This window comes from Chrysemys picta, chromosome 23, assembly GCF_011386835.1.
Source record: "Chrysemys picta bellii isolate R12L10 chromosome 23, ASM1138683v2, whole genome shotgun sequence".
Lineage (NCBI taxonomy): Eukaryota > Metazoa > Chordata > Testudines > Emydidae > Chrysemys > Chrysemys picta.
Window position 1 is genome coordinate 17,467,567 of NC_088813.1, and position 20,489 is coordinate 17,488,055.

At 64.1% G+C, this 20,489-nt stretch overlaps 2 protein-coding genes across 5 annotated transcripts in view; both read left to right on the forward strand.

Moving 5' to 3' along the window:
- The window catches only part of LOC101944747 (angiopoietin-2-like), a 28,992-nt gene extending 24,080 nt beyond the window's left edge, over window positions 1–4,912 (forward strand). For both annotated transcript variants that reach the window (XM_042853999.2, XM_005298372.5), the window contains exons 8-9: window positions 3,706–3,836; window positions 4,350–4,912. In XM_042853999.2, coding sequence (XP_042709933.2) covers window positions 3,706–3,836; window positions 4,350–4,510 — 292 coding nt within the window. In that variant the 3' untranslated portion in view covers window positions 4,511–4,912. The remainder of the gene's footprint in view (window positions 1–3,705; window positions 3,837–4,349) is intronic.
- Window positions 4,913–8,706: 3,794 nt separating this feature from the next.
- LOC101944471 (uncharacterized) lies at window positions 8,707–19,316 on the forward strand. 3 transcript variants are annotated; one of them, XM_042853998.2, is made up of 15 exons: window positions 8,707–8,727; window positions 10,071–10,246; window positions 10,728–10,888; window positions 11,108–11,267; window positions 11,882–12,052; window positions 13,230–13,321; window positions 13,941–14,098; window positions 14,573–14,676; window positions 14,996–15,220; window positions 16,196–16,281; window positions 16,630–16,766; window positions 17,282–17,371; window positions 17,788–17,996; window positions 18,149–18,355; window positions 18,699–19,316. In XM_042853998.2, the coding sequence occupies exons 2-15, from the start codon at window positions 10,100–10,102 to the stop codon at window positions 18,984–18,986; spliced, it is 2,235 nt and encodes a 744-aa protein (XP_042709932.2). In that variant the 5' UTR covers window positions 8,707–8,727; window positions 10,071–10,099; the 3' UTR covers window positions 18,987–19,316. The 3 variants fall into 3 exon arrangements, with proteins under 3 accessions (XP_042709932.2, XP_005298428.2, XP_023959991.2); XM_005298371.4 differs by lacking the exon at window positions 8,707–8,727 and adding an exon at window positions 9,142–9,424; XM_024104223.3 differs by lacking the exon at window positions 8,707–8,727 and adding an exon at window positions 9,436–9,591.
- Window positions 19,317–20,489: the final 1,173 nt, after the last annotated feature.

Here is a 20,489-nt window from a genome sequence, read left to right on the forward strand (position 1 = left end):
CCGTGCCCAGCTGGTTCTACCAATTAAACCCCACCCCGAGCCCAGGTGAGGTGGGGGGAGGAACAGGAGACCTCTCCCAGGTGCGGCAGGCAGGGCTAACTCTATGGGGCTGGCCAACTCCAGGTCTCTGGACCTCAAAGGGGCAGCTTCCCCCCCCCCCCCCCCCGATACAGGCACTTTCTGTCCCAAGGTACTACCACCACCCGCATTGCACCATGCTCTGGAGCCCGCCAGTGATGTTTCGGCTCCGTCCCGATGCTCCTGTTCCTGGAGAAGCCCAGCCCGGAGCACCCCCGGCTCGGAGTTCCTTCTGCAAAGTCTCGTTGGGATTTTGTCCACGCTCCCTCCCATTTTCACCCCCTTTAGCTTTAACACCCCCGAGCTGTGAGAGCCTCTGATCAGACGCTGACTCAGTAACTGGGCGGAGCGGTCGCTAGGGAGGAACGTGATCCTGTGAAGTGCCTTATCCGGCTCTCTCTACTGGGCATGTTGCCGTGCTCATGAGTAGAGCAGGAATTGAGCCTAGATTCCCCACACGGCAGAGCACGCCGCGCCCTACAGGCTGTCCACATTGTATGTCTGAGCCCGGCTTTCGGGGAACACCTATGACCACTCTCGAAGAGAGAGCGGGCTCCTTCCGTGCCAATTGGTGCCAACAACCCCACCCATACCCACCATCCAAGCCAGCTCAGAATCGGCTCCTTTACCAGGCACCTGGGGCATGGCCTCCTCCTAGCTGGGCTGCAATACCCCACGGGGTCTGCTTTGCACGTGGCAGCAGCTTGGTGACGTGGGAATCGGGATGCTGTGCCATACAACACCAGTGTGACCTCACAGAGAGCTACCGGCACTGCAGCTGCGCTGGCCCAGTCCTGGCCGTGATCAGCGGACAGCGTGATTCTGTGTGCCCCATAGACTCCAGGCAGCTCCAGCACCAAAAGCACTTGCTCCAATGGCCCCACGTTAGTAACGCTGGTGGAGTCAAACACGTACAGACAGGGCCTATCGCTGGGAAGAGCTTTCCCAATGAGGTGAGTCAATACAGGACTGGCAGTCCTGGCCTGGAGTTTGGCAAAGACTCCCCCAGCTATATCTCACGTGAGGACACAATTCCATGAAACCTTTTCAAGAGTCTCACGCGCCTCCTCCTAGTTCACTGAAATCATCTGAATGCAAATGTCTTTTCCAGTGAGAGTCCTGCTGCCTCCAGGGTGGCATGCACTTTGCAAACGAAAGAGACCAAGGGAATTAAACAGCTTTTTATAGCAGCCAAGCACATGCCCTTTGCTAAAACCCAATGGAACCTCGGCCTCAGAGCTTTAAATCCAGACGCCGCGTTTTCCAGTGGGGTCTGTGCTTGGCAGGCTAATCCTGCTCTCCTGAGTATCCCGGCTCTGCGATGAAGGGCAGAAATCTTCGTCTGTGCCTGATCTACAGCCAGTGGAAATCAGTGGGAGTCTCTCCAGTGGCTGCACTGGGCTTTGGTTCTAATTGGTCCCTCCAGGGAATACAAATCATGATTACTGGACTGGCCGGCGCAGCGCCACACCCCGGTAATGAATGGGGAGCGGGGTTCCTGGCAGGAGACCGGGCTCGTTCTCCATTTGTTTGATCTAACAGCTTTTCCCCAAGCGCTGAGAATTTGGCTCTGAGTCCCCGAACCTGGTGAGACACACAGGCAGCTTTTTCAGGAATTTTAGAGGCGTTTTTATCCTGGATGCTGGGGCAGCTTTGGGCTATGCTGTGAAATTCCATCTGCAAACACCTAAGAGTCCTCACTAGCCAGTTTGCGTTTCGTCGCCCTGGCCTGGCAGCTTGTGCACGCGGTTTGCCCCGTGCTGTCTTTGTTTTGTGCCATGAGAAGCAGGGCGCTCGCCGAGTCCTTCTTGGCGATCGGTCTCAGCAAAACACAAGGCAATGGGTAACAACCCACATCCAACAGCTGCCCTTGCTCCATGGCAGGTCCGTCACTCGACTCCTCGCATTCCATCCAGCTCCAGACAGGCTGGCCAATGACAGCATCCAAAGCAAGGCCAGCGGGTCCCTTTCCAAGCCCAGCACCCCAGAGTAGCCGCTACCACCCACGCAGCTCGGCGCACGCAGAGGCAGCGCTGCACCGTGTGGGCTCTGGGTTCTTACACTGTGATTCCATAGCTGGCCCATGAGCAAGAAGGGGTCATTGTCCATCCGAGTGCCCCCTCCGTGGTCTCCAGGGCTAGACACAGCCGCGACAGCTCCTTGGCTGCAGCTCTTTGAAAACCCTGAGCCACTGTTGCATCTTGCTTTCAGAGCCCCTGGGTGGCTGGAGCTGTGCAGTGGGGCCCTGGGTTTCTCCCTGGCCTGGCCGTTGGTCCAAACACAGTTGCACCAGCAGGGGGCGCTCAGCTTCACAGCTGTGGCAAGTCACAACTCCTTGATGCCTGCCGGCAATAATATTTGTGTCTGTGCATGTCCAGGGTGGGAAGCCGGTTCTCTTACCTATAAAGCCACCTGCTGCTTCAGCTGGTCAGGACACCACGAGAACAATAGACCCTGCGGGCCCTAGCGCCAAGCTAAATAACCCCGGTCTCGGGCAGGGTGTTTTTGTGTGAGACAGAAGCAAAACAAACATCGTCTCTGTAGAGGAGGCAGGAGCGGGCAGTGGCTGCCCACGGCAAATTGCTGAGGGGACAATACCGGCAACTGCTTTGGAAACTGCAGCTCCTGTTTTCACCCAGCGCACGGCTTCAGGGCCCTGGGGACATCTGGCATGACTCCATCCTCCCTTCCCCGCCAGTCAGTGCCCTCCAGCAGATCCCCCACGCCATCCCACTCTGGAGTGCCAGCAACGGAGGCCAAGCACAGCTGGTGCGACAGGCACCTGTCACACAGCGTCTGCCCTTTGCGGATTCTCCAGGGTTGGGAGGGAATGGGGCCATTGCCAGCTCTGGTGCTGCTCACAAAGTCCCAGCTCCTTTGGCCTGTCGCTCTCTGTGTTCGGGCAGCACCCTGCACAAGGCAGGCATAGAAAATGGGCAGTGCCATGGGGCACTCTGCCCCTTGGGGGCAGCACTGTCCACTGGTCAGTCCCCTGTCAGGTGACGTGGCCTTTAAGGTTTCAGGTGGTTGGACCCACAAGGCCCGAGGAGATCTAGGGAGAGAGGAAAAGGGTCCAGGGAAGAAGTAGCAGTTAAAAGGGATCCGGTTACTGAATCTTTAAGGGGCTGGGACCCGGAGCCTTGCGAGGGGCAGGGCAGGGCTCCCTTCTCACCCAGCCAACAAGGAATGAGTTGGGAGAAGGGGCCGATGTAAACGCTGCCTCGGCCTAGCACAAGGCAGGTGTCTGTAGACACTGGGCAGCTAGAAGGCTCCTGCAGGGCCGAGTTAGCAGGGAGAAGAGGGCGGCAGGGGAAGGACTGTTTGGTAAAAGCGCCCCACTGGCGGAGAAGCTGGTCAAAAGCCCTGTGGCTGGCCTGAACCACAGCCCAGCCCCGAGCTGGGGAAAACTCCTGCCCTAAGGAGGGAAGCGGGAAGGACAGTTTGGAAGACAGCCTGGTGTGTGCCAGAGAAACTGAGGATTGGAAGGCGCTGAAGCCTCTGGGGTTTGCTCCCTTTGTGCTGCCCATTTCTAGGCCTACCTTGTACCGTGCCCACGTGGCCTCCCGTGTCCCTGATCTCCCGTGAGCCCGGCCCTGGCATGGCAGCCCTGTGTTTGTGTCTCCCCAGGCTCCACGTGCGGGACTACAGCGGGACGGCCGGCAGGACAAGCAGCCTCAGCCCCCCGGGGACGGCCTTCAGCACCAAGGATGCCGACAACGACCGCTGCGGGTGCAAGTGCGCTCAGATGGCGACCGGAGGTAACTGCCCCCAGGGGGGCGCTGCGGGGCCGTGGGTGGGGCTCGTAGCCAACTCAGCCCTGACTGACCGTGCTGAGGCTGGGAGGCGTGTAACTGGGCCTCTTCTGTCGTGGTCCATCTAACGCTCCCTGCGGGAATCGGCTCCCACTGGGTCCCGCCGTGTATTCTCCAGGATCCTCGGCCCCTGGGAACACCTCTGTTGCTCTCCTTAGCGCTGCAGTGAGATAACGAAGGCCCTTCCCTGCCTGGGCAGCGCCCATTGCTTCTCGCGCCCCCAATGACTCCAGCTCTGGTAATGTCCCGGCCGCTCCTCCCCCAGCTCCCCCCCACCCCTGGAGCGATATTGTGGTACCGCCTGACTAGGGAGACACAGGAAAGCAGGAGCTCGCTGCTGGGCTTCCTTGGGCAACGCTGGGAAAGTGGCAGCCCCACAGAGAGCCAGTCAGCCCCAGCCCCCACTTTCGCCCTGGGGCTCTGGTGCGCCGTCCCTCTGACCCCCTCTCTGTGCCCTAGGCTGGTGGTTCGATGCCTGCGGCCCCTCCAACCTGAATGGGATTTACTACCCCGCTAGCCCCGCGACAGTCCGCTACAACGGCATGAAGTGGCACTACTGGAAGGGGCCCAGCCACAGACTCAAGGCCACCACCCTGATGATCCGGGCTGCGGACTTCTGAGAGGCCCCAGACGGGACGGGGCGCTGGGGCTGGGCCGTCCCTGCAGGGGAGCTGGGCCGGGCTGCGGCTGCACCAAGGCTCCTGTGGCGCCACGTGAACGGCCTCCGGCACGTGGGTCTGGCCCCGAGGGCGAGCTGGCACAGCGCTCTGGACACCTGCTTAGCCCTGCCTCTGTACGGTGCCTCCTCCTCGCCACGCCAGCGCTCGCTCCCAGGCACCAGCCAGCGAGGACGGGCCTGAGTAGAGGCGGCCCCCTCCAGCTCGTCCAAACGCAGCCTGCGTCCAGGCCTTAATCTCCTCCCGGGTCAGGAGCTGGTTCACAAACATCCTGCTGTTTCCTGGGGAGCTGGGGGCTTGTGACACTGGGGTCACGGTGTTCAGATAAAGCATCAGTGGAGAGCGCAGCTGTGCTGGATGAGTCCCTGGGCGTGAGCTGGGGGGCTGATCTTACCCCCCCAGTCTGGGTGCATCGGGGCTGGGCTGGCCCCAGCGCGCTGCCCTGTGGTCTGGGCTGCTTGGCGTGCAAACCAAATGGGCAGCGAGGGAGGGGAATGCCCAGCCCCTACCCCCCTTGTGTTGCAGGGAGAGGCAGGGTCTCAGCCCAGGGTGAGGGTTTGCTGAGAACATGCAGCCCCTGGATCCCCACGGCCCCCGGGGACAGAAACCCCCGAGGGGGGCCTGCTGAGCACGCTGGGGCTGGGAGAGGAGACGCAGACTGGCGGGGGTTGGCCGAGGGGCTCTGTGCCCTTGCCTGGTGAGGCTGCAGCGCCTCGCAACCGGCCTATACGAACAGGTATCCCCACCTCACAGCCAGGGAAAGGCGGGCACCCAGCGGGCAAGGGATGTGCCGAGGTCACACAGGGAGCTGGGAAGAGAACCCAGGGGTCCTGACCCCCCAGTGGCCTGTTCTAAGCTCTTTCTGCCCCTCTGTCACCGTAGCACAGAGTCTCTGCTGAGCAGGTGACCAGTCTTTGCCAGCAGGGCCCAGCGTCTGGGGCGGTTACAGCCCCGCGGAGACGTCACAAAGCCACGAGGCGCTGCAGCGTGAAGAGGGCAAAGCTGGCAGGTTCCCTCGCCCGGCTGCTGCTCGCCCCGAAGGCAGGCACCGGAAACTGGGCCGGGCTCAGGCAGGGTCGAGGCCCCTGCACCTCAGTGAACGAGGCCCCGGGCTCAGGGTTGGCACCGCCTGGGGTTGTAACAGAATGTGTGCCTGGCTGGGAGGGCAGGTCCGCCACACGCCGCACACAGGGGTCCGGGGCCCAGTGAGCAGGGGGCTGAGCCAGGCGCCCCTGGAAGGCAGGTGGTTTGGATCCTGGCACTGTGGTTTGTTCATATCCCCCAGCCGCCATCCACCCTCTCCAAAGCAGCTCTACAGAGGTGATGCCAGGCGACCACTTCCCCCCCACGCACACAAAGAGGGAACCCCAGACCATGCAGGAGTCAGAGCTGCGCTGGGGCCTGGGTGTGCTTTGGAAAGGCAAAGTTATGGTGCTGCTACCCTCTCCCTGGGTCTAACCCCCCCGAACGGCCAGCGCAGCAACGACCCCGCCTTCCTGGGGAGGAGGGGCAGGCTCAGGCGTTGGCGTGGGGCACCACTCTGGCTGGCACTGAAATGCTAACCCCAAAATTGCCATGTGCCAGCAGCCAAAATGCCCATGCCTCCTGGCTCTCGCTCCCCATCCCAATGAGCTCTGTGTTCGTGAGCGCTGGGCTGCACACATGGGTTTGTTACTGTAGGGTTGCTCACGAGCGCTGGGCTGCACACATGGGTTTGTTACTGCAGGGTTGCTCACGAGCGCTGGGCTGCACACGTGGGTTTGTTACTGTAGGGTTGCTCACGAGCGCTGGGCTGCACACGTGGGTTTGTTACTGTAGGGTTGCTCACGAGCGCTGGGCTGCACACATGGGTTTGTTAGTGTAGGGTTGCTCACGAGCGCTGGGCTGCACACATGGGTTTGTTACTGTGGGGTTGCTCACGAGCACTGGGCTGCACACGTGGGTTTGTTACTGTGGGGTTGCTCACGAGCACTGGGCTGCACACGTGGGTTTGTTACTGTAGGGTTGCTCACGAGCGCTGGGCTGCACACATGGGTTTGTTACTGTAGGGTTGCTCACGAGCGCTGGGCTGCACACGTGGGTTTGTTACTGTAGGGTTGCTCACGAGCGCTGGGCTGCACACGTGGGTTTGTTACTGCAGGGTTGCTCACGAGCGCTGGGCTGCACACGTGGGTTTGTTACTGTAGGGTTGCTCACGAGCGCTGGGCTGCACACGTGGGTTTGTTACTGTAGGGTTGCTCACGAGCGCTGGGCTGCACACGTGGGTTTGTTACTGTAGGGTTGCTCACGAGCGCTGGGCTGCACACGTGGGTTTGTTACTGCAGGGTTGCTCACGAGCGCTGGGCTGCACACGTGGGTTTGTTACTGTAGGGTTGCTCACGAGCGCTGGGCTGCACACGTGGGTTTGTTACTGTAGGGTTGCTCACGAGCGCTGGGCTGCACACGTGGGTTTGTTCCTGTGGGGTTGCTCACGAGCGCTGGGTTGCACACGTGGGTTTGTTAGTGTAGGGTTGCTCACGAGCGCTGGGCAGCACACGTGGGTTTGTTACTGTAGGGTTGCTCATGAGCATTGGGCTGCACACGTGGGTTTGTTACTGTAGGGTTGCTCACGAGCGCTGGGCAGCACACGTGGGTTTGTTACTGTGGGGTTGCTCACGAGCGCTGGGCTGCACACGTGGGTTTGTTCCTGTGGGGTTGCTCACGAGCGCTGGGCTGCACACGTGGGTTTGTTACTGTAGGGTTGCTCACGAGCGCTGGGTTGCACACGTGGGTTTGTTACTGTAGGGTTGCTCACGAGCGCTGGGCTGCACACGTGGGTTTGTTACTGCAGGGTTGCTCACGAGCGCTGGGTTGCACACGTGGGTTTGTTACTGTAGGGTTGCATATGAGAATCTGAGTGCAGATGCAAATATGAATTTCCATGCATGCAAAAGTTGTGCGGGAAGATTTTGTGGGTCCCTTTCAAAGGCCTCTTATCGACTCCAGGGGGTTCATTTCCCTGCCTTGGCAGCTGCTCTCAGGGCAGCTTTTTAATTATCCATGTGGATGGGGCTGGCTTCTTCGAGGGCACCTCTGAACCTCCAGGGCCCTTGGTCATACTCAGCAGGGAGAGGTGGGAGCTGGGTGAGGGCAGGCACTGCTGGCCAATCCAGACTATAGAAGGCCTCTCAGCTCAGTGCCTGGGGAAGGAGCTAGGCCGTGCGCACAGGGCAGTAGCTGGCCTGTGGGAAAAGCTGACCTGAAAAGAACCTAGCATTAAAATTAGCCTGCTAACGCTCCCAGGACTCAACAAAAGAGGTTCTCCTGTTTCAATTCCATTGCCACATTAGCCAATTTGAAAAATGTTGTAGCCCATCTAGTGTTAGATTTCAGCTTTAAAATCTAATTGGCCCCCTGGCAAATTCATAAACTAGCCCCACATCAGCACTTAGAGCTGTGGGCTATGCTTGGCATTTCTGACCTCCTAGCGTGCTGTATCAGGACAGTGGCCTTGGCCTAGAATCCCACCATGGGCAGCAATTTCATCTCTTCCCCCCCAGTGGCTGGGCGGCAGGGGGCTGTGGCGAGAGAGAGGCTGAGCGAATGGGAAACTGACACAAACTGTTCTTATGGCTGGTGGTGCCAGGGGATTCACAGGGCACAGCCTGAGCTGGAGAGGATGCCGCTCCAGAGGCAGCGTCTGCTGTTACCCTCCCGTCTACACGTCAGACAGTTCACCCCCCTCCCCTGCAGCTGTGAGCACTGCCATAGTAACATCTGGCCACCAGTCAGCGCCCCGCAACCAGCTGATGTTGGATAGGGGAAGAGGGCAAATTGTAGGATATGGGCTATAGGGTGCTGGGGAGTTCACTGGACGCCCCCCAGCTTCCATGGGCTCTGATACAAACAGCCCCCGAGCCCAGCGCAGGGGGACATGATAGGCCAAGGGGGCAAGTGAGCAAGGGAACCCCGCTCCCCATGGTGCCACCTGGAGGCTGAGGACCCAGGCATGCTCCCCCCGCCCCACATCAAACCAGCTGTGCCCGACCCAGCTGCTGCCAGGGGCTGCTGGAGCCCATATGTAAGTGAGCCCTGCCCTCTGCTGGCCATGCCAGTCCGGCCGGATACAGGTATCGAGATGCCCAAGGCCCGATGCCTGGTTCTCATCTCCCCGGGCGCAGGTAGGGTGACCCCGCGGGGCTCAGTGCGCTCCCACCAGAACCAGGCCGGGGCTCCCCCGTCCAGCTGGGGTTTCCAATCCAAGTGCTGCCAGGATTCCTTACGACTCTTCCCCCAACCCCCAGCTGTTGGCGCATGGCCCTGCCCTTGTCTGCCTGTGCCCTGAGAGCCGGATCCAGCGGGAACAGCTGTCCTGGCGCTCGGCAGCACGGATTGTGGGCACGGCACCCACAGCCCAGCCTGCTTGGGGAGGGCGCCAGGCGAGCTGACACCGCTCAGCAAGGTCTGTGCCACGGGGCGCCTGAAACCAATGCAGGGGGCCAGCCCCCCCCCCCCCCCCGGGGGCCTCCTCTCAGACCTGCCTGCAGCCAGCGCTGCTCGCCCAATGCACAGTCCTGGGGCAGGCTCCCAAAGAGCTGCGGGCAGGGGTGGGCTCTGCTGGGTCACAGAAGCTCGCCCGAGTCCTGGCCTGGATGGGGCTGGGGGCACAGGCTGGCACCAGCATTGCGAGAGCACCGCCAGGCTCGGCCCCTGTCTCCGCCCGCCAGGCTCGGCCCCCAGGTGCGGGGGGTGTCCCGGCTCCCCTCCGCGTAACGCTCCTCCCCAGCGCCGCCTCCCTCCGCCGGGCTTCCGGGAGCCCTCGTGATCCGCTCCGCCGCCACCAGCGCAGCGCAGCCCGCAGCGAGCCCCGCTCGGCCGGTGACTGACCCGCGGGGCGGGGAGCTGGGCACACGCCGGGGGTCGCTGGCGGGGCCCGGAGGTGGGAGCGCCCCGTGCGCCCTGGGCGAGCGCCGGTTCGCCCGCCCCGCTGCACTGCGGGGGCAGGATCGGGGCTGCCTGGCCTTCCCCAGTCACCCCCGTTCCAGGTCTCGGGGGCTGCTTCTAGCAGGGTTCCCCGGTCCCTGGCTGGGGGGTTCCCCGGTCCTGCCAAGCCTGGTTAATTGATGGGGCCTGGGGGCTCCGGTTCGGGCGTGGCGCTGTGCCACCTCTGGTGCCATGGCTCTGGGGTTGTTATCGCAGCCCTGACCTGGGACGCGCCCCAGCCTGGCACATGCCACACGGATCGTGGCCAGGAATTCACTCTGTTGCTGTGTGCGGGGCTGGGGGCCGGCCCCACGGGTAAACGACATGTTTGAGGGTGGAGAGCTCCGGGCGCGGCCTGTGGGAAGCCCCAGACGGTGGCCGGTGGCTGCAGGATTTATGGGGATCCCTCCGAGTGGGGAGCTTGGTCTGGGGGCGCTCAGCCTCGCTGGAACCAGCTGCGAGTCCAGCCCCCGCCCCAGCTGTGCCAGGGCCCCTGGGCTGGGGCTGTCGGGTGCTATCGATGGATGTGTTCTCTCCTCAGCCCGTGCTCTGTGCTAGATCCTGCGCGCCATGTGCTGGCTTCGTGCTGTGGCCCTGCTGCTCTGGGCAGGGCTGGGCCTGGCCCAGGATTACCCATTCCGGGACCCCACCCTGCCCTGGGAGCAGCGGCTGGACGACCTCATCGGGCGGCTCACCCTGGGGGAGCTGGTGCTGCAGGTATGGAGCGGGGCTCTGTAGCCAGAACAGCAACCCCACTGACAGCTGCATCCCCGGGGGGGCAACAGCCTCTGCCCTCCCCGGGGGGGGGCAGTGAGGCGAGGGCAGCATCCTTGGGGCCTCGGCGTCCCACTGTGGGAGTCTGGCCTGGCAGGGCACCCTATAAAGACCCTCGGTCCGAGGGGAGGGAGCTGGGAGGGAGCCCAGTGGGATGGGGTTTCTGAATTGGAGGGGGTGGGTCAAGCTGGGTGCCCCTGGAATCTCCCATCCCACAGATCCCGCCCCCAGATGGTGCCTCCCCAGCCCTGTCCATGTCTCCTGCTGGGACGGAGAATGAGATCTGGCATGGAAGAGCCGAGCGTGCCGGCTGCCCCACCTCTCTGCAGGGCCAGGCCGGGCGAACGAGGGCAGCCCCTTGGCAGAGTGCCCAGCCTCATATGTCCCTCAGTGCCCCCCTTCACCTCTGGTGTCTGCCCCACAGATGGCGAGAGGTGGCGCTAAGTACAACGGGCCAGCGCCCCCCATTGAGCGGCTGGGGATCAAGCCCTACAACTGGAACACCGAGTGCCTGAGGGGGGATGGGGAAGCCCCCGGCTGGGCCACGGCCTTCCCCCAAGCACTGGGCTTGGCGGCCTCCTTCAGGTACTGTCTGAACAGGGGGGCCCCCGTGCTGCCATGTCTGGGCATCCCCCAGGCCGTGCTGGGGCCTAGCCCAGCGCAGGCTCTGTGCCTGGGCATGTGTCTGCCCCAGCTCTGCCCAGGGCAGGGGCAGCTGCTGTGGCACTGAGGGGACCTGTGCCATCTCTGGGCACAGCCCTGGCTCATCCCCTGATGCTTCAGCTGCTCTCCCCTCCCCCACAGCCCCGAGCTCATCCACCGCGTGGCCAATGCCACTGCCACGGAAGTGAGAGCCAAGCACAACTACTTCATGTCCACGGGCATCTACGGCGACCACACGGGCCTCAGCTGCTTCAGCCCAGTGCTGAACATCATGAGACACCCGTTGTGGGGCAGGAACCAGGTAACAGCCGGACCGGAGGTGGGAGAGGGGGAGCCCAGGACTGGGAGAGCAGGGGGCTGCTGGTGGGACTGAGGGGCACCGGCAGAGCTGGGGGAGGGGGAGCGCAGGGGCTGCGGGTGGGACTGAGGGGCACCGGCAGAGCTGGGGGAGGGGGAGCGCAGGGGCTGCAGGTGGGACTGAGGGGCACCAGCAGAGCGGTGTGTGCCCTGGTATCCCCTCCCAACACACCTCTCACTTTCTCCCTGCCTGAATCCAGATGTGTTAGGGCCCCTCTGGCAGACCCTGCAAGCTCCCTCCCTCCCTCTCCCCCTGTGGCTTGTGGCCCCTTGGCCTCTGTGCTGAGGCTGCCCCTATCGCCCCTTGCACTAATGTGTCTGAGATGTGGGCCCACGAGTAACTGCAGAGCCCCCCTCCTCCCCGTGGTCTCATTTCCCCAAGTCCCCAGGTGGCGGCAGCTCCAGGACTGTTTGGAAGGGCAGGTGGGGAATTGGCAGCTGTCGCAGAGCAATGAGTGATGGGGCTGGGGGGAGCAGGGGTTGCATCCCCACAGCCAATGCCCCAGCAGCGGGGGGGAGGGGGCAGCAGCAGCAATGCATGTGTCTGTCTCTCCTCAGGAGACGTACGGCGAAGACCCGTTCCTGAGCGCAGAGCTGGCCGTGGCGTTCGTGCAGGGGCTGCAGGGCGACCACCCCCGTTACGTCAAGGCCAGTGCCGGCTGCAAACACTTCAGCGTGCACGGGGGGCCCGAGAATGTGCCCGTCTCCAGGCTCAGCTTTGATGCCAAGGTGAGTGCGACGCTCCCTGGCGATACACAGGGCCGTGAGGGACCCTTAGCGCGAGAGTCTGGTCTGTGCCTGCTGGGGGTCAGCTCCCCCGCTCCACCGGCCACAAGCGCTGCCCCACAGGCCCTGCTGGCTCATTACAGGCTAGCGATAGGCCCACTCCAGCCACAGGACGCATGCAACATTCACAGGGTCGCAGCTCCCAAAGGAGCAGGCCAGTTCCACCTCCGCTCACCACCCTGCTCAGCACCCAGCGCTGAGAGTCCTGGGCAGTGAGAACAAGGGAACGGTTATTTAACACAGCCCAGAGATTGGAGTGAGCAAGTTGAGTGATGGAAATAGAGCAGGCCTGGGGTGGGGGGCAGTCTCCATCCCTGATCAGCTTCACATCCACGTGGGAAGTTTGTCTGAAGATCTGCTCCAGGAACGATTGTAGGGCAGGTCTCTGGCCAGCGCAGTACAGGGGCCTGTCTGGATCCCAGCGCTCCCTTCTGGCCCCGGAATCTCTGGAGGTGTGAAGAACCCAGGCTTGTTGAACCAGCTACTTTTCTGCCTGATCGAGCAATGCTCACCCACCATCCTTCCAGGCTTGGCTGTGATCTTCGTTCAGGAGACAAGTCACGCTGTCAGCTTGCCTGCTAGGTGAAAGTTACTGTGTGTTTCCTTGCGGTACCTGATATACCAGATGAATCCTTTGATCTTAGTCTGAAGCAGCGCCCCCGCCATGCCTGCCTGATTGTTTTTCCTGTAGGTTTTTTCTCCTGGAGATTTCACAATCCTACCCCTGGTGCCTGGCTTGGTGTGCACATAGGCATCCATTGTAAGACCTACGATGCATAAACACATGTGACCAGACAGATAGATGAGCGTCTGTCACCCCTTGCCAGCAAGGAACCTGGCTGAGGTGTGTCACCTCCCGGTGATCTGCCTTATCTTCAGAACGTACTTTTCAGTGTAGACACAGGACGCCTGAAATACGACCCGTACACACATTTACGACCAGTGGGAGAGACCTCACATGCCACCCTTGGGTGCATATATCTGGCCTAGGGCATCCCTGTATGATTCTGTGGTCTCTAGGTCCCGGTGAGCTCCGCCAGGGCTGATGTTGGGGGCCATGGGGTGGGGGTGGGGACTGCGCCAGGCTCGCGACCCTGACCGAGTGCTCTGCGTCCTGCAGGTGCAAGAGCGGGACTGGAGAATGACCTTCCTGCCCCAGTTCCAGGCCTGTGTGCGCGCTGGCTCCTACAGCGTCATGTGCAGCTACAACAGGTACCGGGCGAGGCAGGCCCGCGGCCGGACAGGCACCGAGACGGGGCACGCGGCTGCGGGGCTGTGCCCGGGGCAGGGGTCTCTGCAGGCCGCTCCTGGCCCGTGCTCAGTATTAGCTTCTCCTGGGGGAGACGAGGGCTCTTCTCAGACACACACCCCTCTGCCCTGGAAGGGGGCAGGTCAGCAGCCTGAACCCCACCACAGTTGTACAGGTTTCGAGCTGAGCAGGGTTGGCTTTGTTTGGGATTTGGATGGAGTCCCCAAGTGGCTCAGGAGGGGGCGCTATTCCACCCACGTCTCGGTTGAGCCAATGCCCCTGCATGCTGCTCGGGGGCGCTGTCCTCTAGAGGAGAAGTCAAACCTCGGTCCTCTCCGTCCGTCATTGCTAGCGATCTCATGGCAGTTCCGGGGCGAGTCAGGGCGGGAGCCCCGTGGCCTGGGGTTCCCAGGTGGGCAGTTACATTCTGCTGAAGTAAATCCCCCTGCAATTCCAACTGAGTGCAGCGTTCTCCTTCACTTCCTGTCCCAAACTGCCAGGCACTGTTAAAACAGCTGCCGCGCCCCGCCCCAGAGGTGGCTGCATTCGGCATTGCAATAACTGCCAGACCCAACCCGGCAGGATCAACGGCGTGCCCGCCTGCGCCAACAAGAAGCTGCTGACAGACATCCTGCGGGCAGAGTGGGGCTTCCAGGGCTACGTGGTGAGCGACGAGGGCGCCGTGGAGTTGATCATGCTGGCCCATCGCTACACACACAGCTTCCTGGAGACGGCCATCGGTGAGCCTGGACGCACACAGCCCACGGCCCAGGAGCCTGGCCCCGCTTGGCCGAGAGCTGCCTGGGCTGGGAGCGAGGCAGGGCCCAGCTGCTGCTGGTGCTAGTAGAGCAGAACTGGCATCTGAGGGCAGGGCACAGTCGGTGGGGGGGCGGGATAAGGTTGGGCACTGGTTTGATGGTCAGGACTCCTGGGTTCTATTCCCAGCTCCGCCACTGACCTGCTCTGTGACCTTGGGCAAGTCACACACACGCATGTGCCTCAGTTTTCCCTCTGTACAAACCCGCCTGCTCCCCTTCCCAAGGGCCCACGAGGCCTAGTTAACAAGGGTGCTGGAGCCTCCGTTCAAGAGCTGAGCTCATTGCCCCCAGCCTGGCAGGCACAGAGGGCTGGGGGCCCTTGGGGGGGAGGGCAAGGGGGGCAGAGGCTGAGCCCGGCGGTAATGCGCTGTTTCCTGTCTCTCTGCCACGCTGCAGCCTCGGTGAACGCTGGCTGCAACCTAGAGCTGTCCTTCAGCCTGACGGAGAACGTCTTCATGCGCATCAGCGAGGCTGTGGCCAAGGGTAACATCACGCTGGAGGTGAGAAGCTCTGGGGGCAGCGTGGATGGGACACCCCCCACCGGAGCAGGGTATGGGGCCGGCAAGCTCAGCACCAGGGGCCCCGGGCCCCAGGGCATGGACTTACTTGGGCTGGGTCACCCTGCTTGGGCTGGGAGAGCGCCAGGTACCTGGGACTGGCGGGAGAGTGGATGTGGGGTGGGAGCCCGTCTCCCCCAAGTCTGAGCTTGAGCCACCCCCTGCGCCGGCATGACTGGGATGTGGGGCTGCAGCGGCCCCCCCAGATCTGAGCTCTGGCTGCCCCCTAGCCGGTGTAACGGGATCTCACTGCCCTTTGCAGACGGTGAGGGCCCGGGTCCGGCCACTCTTCTACACACGTCTGCGGCTGGGGGAGTTCGACCCCCCTGCCATGAACCCCTACAGCGCCCTCGACCTGAGCGCCGTGCAGAGCCCCGCCCACAGGAGCCTCGCCGTGGAGGCCGCCGTCAAGAGCTTTGTGCTGCTGAAGAACGAGGGGGGGACGCTGCCCCTCAGCGCCCAGGCCTTGGCCGGCAAGCGGATCGCGGTAAGTGTCCCGCTCGGGGCGGGGATGGGGGGACCCACTGGGGCCGTGGTGACTGGGAGGCCGCGGGGGAGCCCAGGCTGACCACCCAGCAGAGCACACAGCCCCTGGCATCCTCCGTCACTGCGTGCCCTGCCCCAGAGAACCGCGGCCGCACTGGGGCTCCCTGCCCCACACCGGACACCTCAGCTGGGGACTGCGTGACACCAGGGGCACCCTGCCACGTTGACAGCCTGCCAGGGGCCCCACAGCCACACACCCCTGGAGCAAGCTGCAGCCCCCCACCCTTCAGTACCAAAGGGTGCCCTGTGCAGACTGTGGGTCCTGGTGGGCACTGGAGCCTGGCTGATGAGAGCAAGAGGGAGCAAGGCGTGGTGGGGCCTGGGGACCCGGGGGGACACTGCACAGGGAGTTTGGGGCAGGCGCTGCTTGATGGGGGTCAGTGGGCGCTGCATGGGGGGGCGGGTGCTGCAAGGGGAGGTGGGCGCTGCTCGATGGGGGCAGTGGGTGCTGCATGGTTGCTCGATGTGGGGTGGTGGGTGCTGCATGGGGGGTGGGCGCTGCTTGATGGGGGGGGTGTGCATCATGGGGGGGTGGGTGCTACTCGATGGGGGGGGGCGCTGCATGGGGGGGGTGGGCACTGCTCAGTGGGACCTGGGGGCCTGGACAGAGGCTGCACAATGAGGGGGTGCACTGCACAGGTGAGCTTGGGGCGGGCGCTGCTCGATGGGTCCCAGGAACAGCAAGCGCTGCGGGGTGCAGGGTGTGGGGGTGGGGGGCAGCACAGCCGGCCTTCCCCCAGAGTGAGGCTCAAAGCTGCCAGGGGCTGCATTAGGCCAGCGCTTGACCCACCCAGCTCATTCCATGGCCCCCCTGGCCCTCCTCCCCCCGGCTTCTGTGCGCCACCTGGGCCCTGGGGCTGCCAGGGTGGAGCGGGTGGCTCCTGTCCCACCCTCGGCTGTTTCCCCTCCTCTGCAGGTCGTTGGTCCCTTTGCCGACAACCCCAGGGTGCTGTTTGGGGACTACGCACCCATCCCGGACCCCCAGTACATCTACACCCCCAGGTAGGGCAAGAGCAAAACCCACCCCCCATCGGTTCCTGGGATCCCCCAGCCCCGGAGTTCAGGTTGCTGCCCTGATCCATCCGTCAGCTGGGTGGGGAGGGTGCTGTGGCATTTCTCTGCTCTGCGGGCTGGGCACATGGCACTGCTTGGTTCCTGGTCCGAGCCGGGCAGCTCCCAGGGCAAAGGGGCATCGGTGGGACTCCCCCATCCCCGCCTGACACCTGGTGCAGAATTGCCCATTGGTCCCACTCGGCCCTGCCGGGGAGGCGGATTCTCCGTCTGGATGGGGGTGCCCGGCCCCTGTATCAGTGACGTCGCTGATGGCAGGCTGGTCCCATTCCGGTGCAGGAGGGGCCTGGAGACCCTGCCAGCCAACGTCAGCTTCGCCGCAGGCTGCAGCGATCCCAGGTGCCAGTACTACTCGCCGGGCGAGGTGGAGGGGGCGGTCTGGGCAGCCGACGTTGTCGTGGTGTGCCTGGGCACAGGTATGGGGGGCGAGGGCAGGCGGGGGGGGGCAGCAGGGTCCCCGGGCAGTGATGGGGGGCCTGGTCTGGATCTAAGGGGGTGAGCTCAGCCACTCTGGCATTTGCCTTCCTGCCTCCCCTTCCTCCCCCCAGATCCGCAAGAGGCTGTGGCAGAGCCTGGTGCGGGGGCAGGGCTGGGCCTGCAGACTCAGGGCTCAGGCTGCCCGTTGTGTGAGGGGCCTCCCACCAAGACAGCCCACGAGTGCCCAGGGCGGGTAAGGCCCGGGGCCCCCTGCCGGGCTGCCTGCTCCCCAAAGGGTGCGGCGTGAGCTTCTCCTCAGCATGGCAGGTCCCACAATTCCTCGCTCTGCCGGGAGCCCTCGGCCAAGGGGACCAGGATGTTCCCCCCACATCATGTCCCCGCCGGGTCGGGGGGTGGAGATGAGGCACATGCTCTGCACGGGGGGTGCGACCCAGCCCCTGGCAGCCCAGGGCGGGGGCATCACAACTGACTGGCGCTGGCCCTTCCTGCTCAGGGACTGACCTGGAGACAGAGGCGAAGGACCGACGGGACCTGTCCCTGCCCGGGCACCAGCAGAAGCTGCTGCAGGACGCTGTGGCCTGGGGTGAGGTGGTTTGGGGCAACCTGGGGCTGCAAGGGGTGGGAATCTGGGCACCCGTGAGGAGCTGCCAGGGGGCCGGATGTGTGGGCACAGCACTCCCTGAGGCCCAGCCCACCCTCGGGGGGCCCATCTCCCCATTGCCCCTGCGCGTGGGTGGCCCTGGAGGGACTGAGCTCAGTGCCCTGCGTGCCCAGCCCAGAGACCACAGTGATGGGCTCCCATGGAAGAGCCCAGTGGGACATAGAGTTGGGGTATTTGGACCATCGCAGACCTCAGTTGGCCTGGTCTAGGGATGAGACCCCAACATGCGCTGCCCCATGGGCTTCCCTGAGCTAGTGTGGGGCCCCGGTTTGCTGTCGTTCCCCAAGCTGCCATGCCAAGGGGACGGGCTCTGGACTAACCTGGACTGTCCCTTCCAGCCGTGGGGCGCCCCGTCATCCTGCTGCTGTTCAACGCGGGGCCACTGGACGTGGGCTGGGCCCAGGCCCACCACGGAGTAGGCGCCATCCTGGCGTGCTTCTTCCCAGCGCAGGCCGCGGGCATCACCATCATCAAGGTGCTGCTGGGGGAGGAGGGGGCCAGCCCGGCGGGCAGGCTCCCGGCCACCTGGCCAGCTGGCATGGACCAGGTAAGGCCCAGGGGCACCGGTGCTGGGGGCTCGGAAATCGGAAAACCCCCAGCTCCCCCACCTATTCCTGAGGCCAGCTTGGCACCATGCCCCCCCATGCCCACATGGCACCATGGCCTGTGGCTGACATCTTCCATCCCTTGTGGCTGCAGGTGCCAGCCATGGAGAATTACACCATGGATGGGCGCACATACCGGTACTATGGGCCAGTGGCCCCGCTCTACCCCTTCGGCTACGGACTGTCCTACACCACCTTCCTCTACCGGGACCTGGCCTTGAGCCCCACAGTGCTGCCCCTCTGCGCCAACCTCAGCGTCTCCGTGGTGGTGGAGAACACTGGGCAGAGGGATGGTGAAGAGGTGAGAGCTCTCCCTGCCCCGGATCGGGGGGCTGTGAGGCAGGGCATGGCTTGGGGGGAATGGGATTGTCCTGTGGGCCCTGTGCCAGGCCAGCACTTAGCCCTGATGGCTCCTCCCCTGTGGGGCCGGGGCGGTCAGGAGAGGTGGCGCCTTGCTGACTCCTGTGGCATTGGGGTGAGGCAGTGCCATGGTTCTGCTCCAGCCAGTCTCTCAGGTTATCTCTGAGGGGTGACGCTGCCCATGGAGAAGCAGCACCTGCCAGGACCCCTCGGTCCCTGCTGGCCTTGCCCTGGGCGTTTGGCTCCCCGTTGCTGTTCCCAGCCCACCTCTCCCCTCCCTGCAGGTGGTGCAGCTGTACCTGCGTTGGGCGCAGCCCTCCGTGCCGGTGCCCCGCTGGCAGCTGGTTGGATTCCGCCGGGTGCCCGTTGCCGCAGGCCGGGCGGCGAAGCTGCTGTTCCTGGTGACCTACGTGCAGCGCGCCGTCTGGGCCGAGCAGTGGCAGCTGGAGCCGGGCGCCTTCACGCTCTTTGTGGGCGGGCAGCAGCCGGGCCAGGAGACACGGGCCAGCTCCGAGGTCCTGCGGGCGGAGTTCACTGTGACCGGCAGCACCCGACCCCTGAGCCGCTGCTAAGGACAGGGACCGTTTCTGGGGCACTGGAATGGGAACTGCAGGGGGCTAGGATGTGGCCATGTGCGTTGGGGCTGGGATCTGGCCCAGCACCCAGCTGGCTGTAGCAGGAAGCGGGGGCACATGGCTGGCTCTATCAGGGTTAGGAGGGCCGGCCCGGCACCTGGCTGGCTGTATGCGGGGGGCCCAGCCTGCACTTGGCTGGCTGTACTGGGGGGGTCGGCCCGGCACCTGGCTGGCTGTATTCGGGGGCCTGGCCGGCTCTTGGCTGGCTCTACTGGGGACAATGGGAGCTCATTCACTCGATGCACAATAAACTTTGCCCAGCGTTGACCCCTATGGAAGCTGCAGCTGGAAAGGGGGTGCTGAGGGACTGGGCTCCCCCATCTTTCTCTGCCAGCCACGCACTGCAGGCCAGAGGGGGCGCTGGAGCCATGGCACAGGTTGGAGGGGGTCCTGGCGGGATTGCATGGGCCATGTGGCCGCACACTCCGGTGAGCACTGAGTCCACCTGGGTGCTGGTTGAACCCCTGCTGTGTAGGAGCCCCCCCCCCCCCCCCCCGACCAGAAGGGTGCTTCTCAGATAGGCCCCTTCCCCCCGACCTGACCCCCCAGCAACAGCACTCCCAAGGGGGCCACGTCTCCCCCACTGTGCCCAGGCGACAAGAGCGGCACAAAGCTCCTGGCACCAGGATGGGACGTGCTGACCTGCCCTGCCCCCAGGCAACCTCCTCCCAGCTGTCATGCCCCCCTTTCTCCGCTGGGTGGCGCCCCCCTTCTTTACAGTCCAGCCAGGCTCTGGCCAAGTGCAGGGAGGGGCTGCGAACGGGGGCTCACCCCTGCCAGGGGCATTGCTCTGTCTGGGCCGGTCTCTCCAGCGCCCGTCCCCGTGGGCTCTGCCCGGCTCGCTGAGCTCTCGCAGCACCAGCGACCCCCAGATTCCACCACAGACCGGGCAGCCCAGGCAGAGAGAGTGACTCACCGATGGGCACACAGCCAGGCCAGAGCTGTGCCCCGTGAGCGACCCTGCTGTGGGCGCTGCCCTAGGGCAGGAGCTTGGCCGAGCGGGCAGCCCTGCCACCTCCCGGCCCAACGGCTATGGGTCGGCCATGTCCCAGGGCCCTGCTGCCGCAGGTGCCACCTGGTCAGGAGAGACCTGGAGCCCAGCTCCCTCCTCCCCAGCCTGGCACAGCAGGGGATGATCCCAGCCCACATCCCCTCCCCTCCGGCAGGCTGCAGGGGCCAAGCTGGCTGGCTGAATAGAGGTGGGAGGTCCCTGGCACTGGCAGGCTCACTGGCCCCACCAGCGTGGGGGCTGGCTGGCTCAGGGACGGGGCAAGGAGCTGTTCCTGCCTGGGCAAGCCCTGCAGGCCAGCGCAGGGCAGGGGGAACCAAGGGCTGGCAGCGTGTGAAATGAGTTACCAAGCTCAGTCCGGCGCCAGGGGACAGGGATGGACACGGGAGCCGTGCTGGGGGGAGGGGGACAGTGCAGGGGGAGGATGGGAG

Bases quoted from the DNA above. Each gene is read 5' to 3' on its own strand.
- LOC101944471 (XM_042853998.2), top strand. From the start codon at position 10,100: ATGTGCTGGCTTCGTGCTGTGGCCCTGCTGCTCTGGGCAGGGCTGGGC. The intron at 10,889-11,107 runs GTACTGTCTGAA...CCTCCCCCACAG, and splicing joins GGCTTGGCGGCCTCCTTCAG to CCCCGAGCTCATCCACCGCG. The intron at 12,053-13,229 runs GTGAGTGCGACG...TGCGTCCTGCAG, and splicing joins GGCTCAGCTTTGATGCCAAG to GTGCAAGAGCGGGACTGGAG.